The sequence below is a fragment of the Caretta caretta genome, chromosome 25, assembly GCF_965140235.1.
Source record: "Caretta caretta isolate rCarCar2 chromosome 25, rCarCar1.hap1, whole genome shotgun sequence".
Taxonomy (NCBI): Eukaryota; Metazoa; Chordata; order Testudines; family Cheloniidae; genus Caretta; species Caretta caretta.
Genome location: NC_134230.1, coordinates 17,274,991 through 17,282,088, shown reverse-complemented (window position 1 = coordinate 17,282,088; position 7,098 = coordinate 17,274,991). Strand labels below are relative to the sequence as shown.

At 57.1% G+C, this 7,098-nt stretch overlaps 1 protein-coding gene across 1 annotated transcript in view; it reads left to right on the top strand.

Annotated features, from left to right (window-relative positions):
* Positions 1-2,630: 2,630 nt before the first annotated feature.
* LOC142070131 (uncharacterized) overlaps positions 2,631-7,098 on the top strand; it is a 34,413-nt gene continuing 29,945 nt past the window's right edge. Inside the window, exon 1 of the mRNA XM_075123350.1 lies at positions 2,631-2,671. Within this exon, the coding sequence (XP_074979451.1) occupies positions 2,631-2,671 (41 nt within the window). The remainder of the gene's footprint in view (positions 2,672-7,098) is intronic.

The window sequence follows — 7,098 nt, the reverse complement described above, 5'->3', positions numbered from 1 at the left end:
TGGGGCGGGGAAATTCAAACCTTCAAGGGGAAGCTGCACGTGAATGATCATTTGTGCCAGGAGCTATTTATTTAGCCCTTCCCTGCATTCCCTCTGCTGCGCGTCAGCTCCGGCTGGGGGGCTCAGCAGGGAGGTTATTCCCACCCTGGGCTGCGGCCGGGAGGGGTGGGTGAATGGGGTTTGTGGTTGGGTGGCCGAAGCAGCCAGAGTCCTGAACTCCCAGCTCTGCAGTCTAGGGCTGAGCACCCCTGGAGGACACACACGCCCGCTCAGCTCTAGAAGGTGCCGGGAGTGCCAGGTCTAGGATTACGGCAGCAGCAGCCAAGATGGGGGGCCCCTTACGCAAGGTGCTGTATAAACACTGTGACTGTGGGTTTAGCTGAACTGGAACGAGGCACGCTTGCTTTGGAATAAGAGAGTCCACGTGCAGCGTCATCCCTGAATAACACCACGTACAGCTCAGCTGTAAGAGACAGTTCCTGTCCCAAAGAGCTTACAGTGCTAAGGGACAAGACAGACAAAGAAGAGGGAGGGGAAACTGAGGCACAGAGCAGGGAAATGAGGTGCCCAAGGTCACCCAGCAGGTGAGTAGCAGAGTCAGGAACCGAACCCAGGTCTCCACACTGCTAGTTCACGGCCCTACCCACTAGATAATAGCAAACAGGGCCTGCTTCCAGCGAGGTCAGAAATACCACGAGCATGGCTTGACCCCCAGGGCAACAGCTCCAGGGGCTCCCGCCCTTTCCAGGGCATCCCAGCACTCATGCGTCCGGTGCCGGCAGTGAAACTGGACCTAAACGCCACCCCCTGGGCAGGGTCACCGTTGTGTGGGTGTGTGTGTGGGGGGAATTGTCCAGCTGCGGGGCTGGTCCAGGAGCTCGTGATATTGATTCTATTCCCCGCTGGGTTCGCTGTAACTCGGGTAGATCCTGGCATGCAAGCTGCACTGCGCCCCGCCCCACACCCAGCCTGCCCGAGCGCTCACGCACAGCAGGCCAGGGCAGGGCTTGAACCCACAAGGAATCCAAGTCCCCGGCTCCAGCCACATGAACGTTCCCAGACACGTCACACAGCTACCTCCCAGCGCGGCTCATCAAGCCAGGGCCGTTCGCTGGTGTGCTGGCACCGGCGGTGCGAGGGCTCCCCCTCAAGCCCGGCGGGCACCCACGTGTGATGCACCCGAAGACGGTGGCAGCAGACTGGCCACCGGAGCAACCACCCCGTGTTCCCGGCAGACTCACGCGGCCGGTGCTTCCACGGCGTCACTGCTCCGGTGCCTGGGTGCGTTAGAGTCGAGCTACCTTGGGTGCATCTACACAAGCTGCGATGCCTCCCCCTAAAGAATCCGTTCAGCCCGACCATGCAAAGTGGCCTCCAGGCAGCGGGTGAGATGGGGCTGGAGGAGAGGGAGGAAAAGCCCCAGCACTTGTGCAGGGTGAAGCTCTGAGCTGAGCATTCCAGCTGGAGACCTTGGGAGCAGCCCCCACCAGAGGCTGCGGTGATGGTTCGGGTGCTGCTTGCCCGGGGTAGCCAGCAGCAACACCGAGAAGCTGAGCCCAGCGCACCACCCAACGGGGCATTGGGCCCCCCAGGGCGCCTGAAGGATCACAGGAGCCCCTGCATGTCCAGGGATGTGGGAGACGCTCCTCTATGGCAGAGGTGTTGGGGGAATATAACGCCTCTGAGCTCCTCACCCTGGAAGCTCTGGGCCCTGCTTGCGGCCCCAAGGCAGAGCAGTAGCGTCCAGTGAGTGCCAGGAGGGGGCTTGGCTCATTGTACGGCCCCTTGTGCATTGCTTACGGTTCCCCCTGCATCCCAGCAGTGCCCCAGAGACTGCGTCCAGATCGCCTGGCTGCCCCAAGTCCATGAGACCCCCGCCGAGCTTTCCCGCAGCTGGTTGGAACCAGCCTGACATGCCTCCCACCCACAAGCTGAAGCTCTGATGTCATGCTAAGGAACCCTCGTCAAGTATGAAAATAAACTCTCCCATGGCCGCAGCTCTCCGGGAGTTGCAAAACCTCACGCTCTGATTATGCCGCTGGCCTTCCAAGCCACCAGCTGGGACGGCTTTGTCTCTAATCCACAAAACCACGAGCAGCCGGCTCAGGGTTAGCTGGCTGGTTGCTTGGCCCCCAGAGATGCTGCGGAAGGAGACCGTCTCTCCCCCTGCACTGGAGAGCCACGGACCAGAACTCATTGCTGCAGGCTGGGCGGGGCGTCTGAGGCGTCGTGGGGGGAAGGTAACGCTCAAGGTGCCGCAGCTGTTCAAGAACATCCAATGGGTGCCTTACAGGAGGGAGAGGAGATACCACAGGGGATCTTGGATGGGCAATGGCTAAGCATCGGTCCGCCTTTGGTTGCTTCACAGGGAGAGGAGGCTGGGGAGGTGCAGAGATGCGTGTAGAGGCAGGTTCTGTAGAGCGAGGCTGGCAGAAGAGTTGGGGCACTGACAATTATTGGCTGGCAGGGTGAAAACAGGCTCCTCGCGTGAATAGCTGGTCCCTGCAGAGAGGCTCCTTCTTCCTACTCAGCTATGTTCTTCTCAGGGTTGCACTGTCTTCGTGAGCCACACCGGAAATCCAACCGCCCAGGGCTGCGATGGGGAAGGTCATTGTCCGCTTGGATTCCGGATGGGTCTGGATGATGACCAGGCCAATAGCAAAGCTGGCGGGTGAGCCCGGCTAAGGGCCAGCCAGCCCCATGCTTCGGGCCCTGAATGGTCGCTGCACAGTTCGGGAAGGAAAAACATCCCCCACACCTCCCCGCAGTCATGCTGTTGGCCACCCCTGCAGTCAGGACACAGGCTAGATAAACCCAGGGTCTGATGTGACTCTGCAGGGCATGGCACATGGGGCTGGATGGAGCAATCTCTGGCCCCCATTACCAGAGGAGCAGAGCATCTCAGACTCAGTGATGTATGTCTCCTCGCAGGGACGCAGCGCAGGGTGTTAGCCACGTTCTGTGGAGGGAGAACTGAGCTCTGGAGAGGCTAAAGGACTCACCCAAGGCCACACAGGGACTCTGTAGTAGAGCTGGGACAGAACCCAGGTTTCTTCAGGGCTCTAACAACTGGATGATCCTGCCTCAGTCATGTGCAATGGCGGCCATTCGGCTGGCAGCCAGCACAACTCTGTGCTGCGGGACCCCCTTCGTCCTGCCGTGCCCCTGTGGGGCTCTTCCCAGACCAGGGGGTGCCCCTGCATCTTTGCATTGAGTCCTCCCTCGGGATGCGTCTGAGCATAGGGAATTTGTGCGTCCTTCTCCCTGCTTTCTCCTCTCACCCCCCTCATGCCTCTGCACTCCCACCCCCTGGAGGTGCTGCCCCAGATCCAGCCCACAAGGACAGCCCAGTGACCTGCCTCTCCCCATCTTTGGGGGGGGGGCATGCCTTCCTGAGGGGCAGGAGCTCTCCAGCAGCCTCAGGCGGCAGCCGGCCCAACAGGAAGACATTGGTATGTTCTCGCCTCAGGGAGGGGCTCTCCAAACTCTACCAGGGCCACTCGCATCCCCGTCTCTGGCCCCACTTGTTGTGCCCCATGGGGAGCTGCTAAGCAGCAACGGCTGAATGGGGGAGCGTGCAGAACCGGGGTTTGCTGGGGGACTCGCTACCGGCGATGCAGGGTTCACAGCCAGGACCCCGTCCCAGGGGGTGGGGGGGAAACATGGGCAAAAGCAGACGAGTCCCAGCTGATTCCAGCTCAGTGCGTCTCCCAGCTCGGCCCAGGGGGAGGCGACACTGAGGTGGGCGCAGAGCGACTCCTACTGGCTCAGCCCAGGGGAACAGACTCCCAGCAGAGACCGGTTCTGCACAGCACCTGAGTTGGTCTGGGGCAGCCCCCTTCTGCTCCCTTGGCGGAGCTGTTGCCTGCAGCCTCCATCCCAAAGCCTCCTGAGCTCTGCGCACAGCTCTCCTGCAGGCTGCAATAACTCAGAATCCCTCCCCACAAGGGCTGGCAGGATCAGACCCACGAGCTGCTCGGGGCCCGAATCCCAGAAGCCTTTGGAGCAAGGCCTTACGCAGCGGCCGAGGAATGAAGGACCAAGCCGGCTCACCAAGGCCGGCAAGAGGCCCCACCCGCCACGGTTGGGACGTGTCCGACGGGGGCAGCACCCTAGGACGGCCTTTCTGAGGCCTCACTGTGCTGTGGCGGCGGTTTGGACCTGGCTCGAGAGGCTGATTGCCTGGCTTTATTTACCCAGCGCGGTTCAGGGCTGCTCCGGGGAGGCCTTGATGAGAAACGCAGCCTGGGGGCGGTGTGAAAAGCGCCGGGCTCGGGCAGGCCCAGCTGCTTCTCGTTATGGTCAAACATGTCCAAAATAGAATAAAATGGGCAAAGGGAAAAAAGGAGAGAGAGAGAAAAAGAAACCAGCTCTCCCCCACTTTCCCCCTCGGCAATTAGAGGTGGCCGGAGCCCAAGGCACATTAATGAGATGATCGCCGCCTGCCACAGCGTATCACCAGTCACATCCTGAAATGCCACCAAAGCCACCTTGTTGGCGCCACGCGGTTAACTTGATCTGGCCTCCGTCAGAGCCCATGGGATCCTTGCTGATCTTAAACACAAAAAAGAAGCTTACAAGAAGTGGAAGACTGGACAAATGACCAGGGAAGAGTATAAAAATATTGCTCAGGCATGCAGGAGTGAAATCAGGAAGGCCAAATCACACCTGGAGGTGCAGCTAGCAAGAGATGTTAAGAGTAACACGAAGGGTTTCTTCAGGTATGTTAGCAACAAGAAGAAAGTCAAGGAAAGTGTGGGCCCCTTACTGAATGAGGGAGGCAACCTAGTGACAGAGGATGTGGAAAAAGCTAATGTACTCAATGCTTTTTTTGCCTCTGTCTTCCCAAACAAGGTCAGCTCCCAGACTACTGCACTGGGCAGCACAGCATGGGGAGGAGGTGACCAGCCCTATGTGGAGAAAGAAGTGGTTCGGGACTATTTAGAAAAGCTGGACGAGCACAAGTCCATGGGGCCGGATGCGCTGCATCCAAGAGCGCTAAAGGAGTTGGCGGATGTGATTGCAGAGCCATTGGCCATTATCTTTGAAAACTCATGGCGATCGGGGGAAGTCCCGGACGACTGGAGAAAGGCTAATGTAGTGCCAATCTTTAAAAAAGGGAAGAAGGAGGATCCTGGGAACTACAGGCCAGTCAGCCTCACCTCAGTCCCTGGAAAAATCATGGAGCAGGTCCTCAAGGAATCAATTCTGAAGCACTTAGAGGAGAGGAAAGTGATCAGGAACAGTCAGCATGGATTCACCAAGGGCAAGTCATGCCTGACTAATCTAACTGCCTTCTATGACGAGATAACTGGCTCTGTGGATGAGGGGAAAGCAGTGGACGTGTTGTTCCTTGACTTTAGCAAAGCTTTTGACATGGTCTCCCACAGTATTCTTGCCAGCAAGTTAAAGAAATATGGGCTGGATGAATGGACTATAAGGTGGATAGAAAGTTGGCTAGATTGTCGGGCTAGACGGGTAGTGATCAATGGCTCTAGGTCTAGCTGGCAGCCGGTATCAAGTGGAGTGCCCCAAAGGTCGGTCTTCAGGCCAGTTTTGTTCAATATCTTCATTAATGATCTGGAGGATGGTGTGGATTGCATCCTCAGCAAGTTTGCAGATGACACTAAACTGGGAGGAGAGGTAGATACGCTGGCGGGTAGGGATAGGATACAGAGGGCCCTAGACAAATTAGAGGATTGGGCCAAAGGAAATCTGATGAGGTTCAACAAGGACAAGTGCAGAGTCCTGCACTTAGGACGGAAGAATCCCATGCACCGCTACAGACTAGGGACCGAATGGCTTGGCAGCAGTTCTGCAGAGAAGGACCTAGGGGTGACAGTGGACGAGAAGCTGGATATGAGTCAACAGTGTGCCCTTGTTGCCAAGAAGGCCAATGGCATTTTGGGATGTATAAGTAGGGGCATTGCCAGCAGATCGAGGGACGTGATCGTTCTCCTCTATTCGACATTGGTGAGGCCTCATCTGGAGTACTGTGTCCAGTTTTGGGCCCCACACTACAAGAAGGATGTGGAAAAATTGGAAAGAGTCCAGCGGAGGGCAACAAAAATGGTTGGGGGACTGGAACACATGACTTATGAGGAGAGGCTGAGGGAACTGGGATTGTTTAATCTGCAGAAGAGAAGAATGAGGGGGGATTTGATAGCTGCTTTCAACTACCTGAAAGGGGGTTCCAAAGAGGATGGATCTAGACTGTTCTCAGTGGTAGCAGATGACAGAACGAGGAGTAATGGTCTCAAGTTGCAGTGGGGGAGGTTTAGGTTGGATATTAGGCAAAACTTTTTCACTAGGAGGGTGGTGAAACACTGGAATGCGTTACCTAGGGAGGTGGTGGAATCTCCTTCCTTAGAAGTTTTTAAGGTCAGGCTTGACAAAGCCCTGGCTGGGATGATTTAGTTGGGGATTGGTCCTGCTTTGAGCAGGGGGTTGGACTAGATGACCTCCTGAGGTCCCTTCCAACCCTGATATTCTATGATTCTATGGGCATGGGCCGGCCTCAGGGAGCAGTTGCTGTCTCCCCGGGGCAGGGACAGAGGAACCCAATGCCACTTGACCCATCATCCCTGCATCTCCCCACATACTGTATCTCTGTACGCACACGCTCACCCCACGGTTGGTTTGCTGGGAGCCGGGGCCAGTACCACATCCCCTTCTGCATCAGAGGCCAGATTCATCCTTGGCATAACTCCTCTGAAGTCAGACACCAGCCAGGGATGCATTTAGCCCTGTGTCCGCAGTAGCTCAGAGATACTCTCCTGCCACAGGCTGAGTTCTCAGTGCTCATCTGCCCAGGGAAAAGCTGGCAGGAGCTGGTGCACACTGGTGACTTTGTACAAACTCCCCAGGTGGATGCACTAAGCATGTCTTTGTCAGTATTAGCTGCGTGTTTGGAAGTGTACAAAGCTAAACCGCCCTGTGCAGTACAAGCATCCACACAGAGAGTTAGTGCAGAGTTGTCGGGCACTTTACAGTCACACCCTCGCTTATTGTGCACTAACTTCCCTGTGTAGACAACGCCTCAGTTTCTCCATTCCTGTGCTTGGGCGGGGGAGGGGGGAGTGTTAAGGGGGCCTTGAG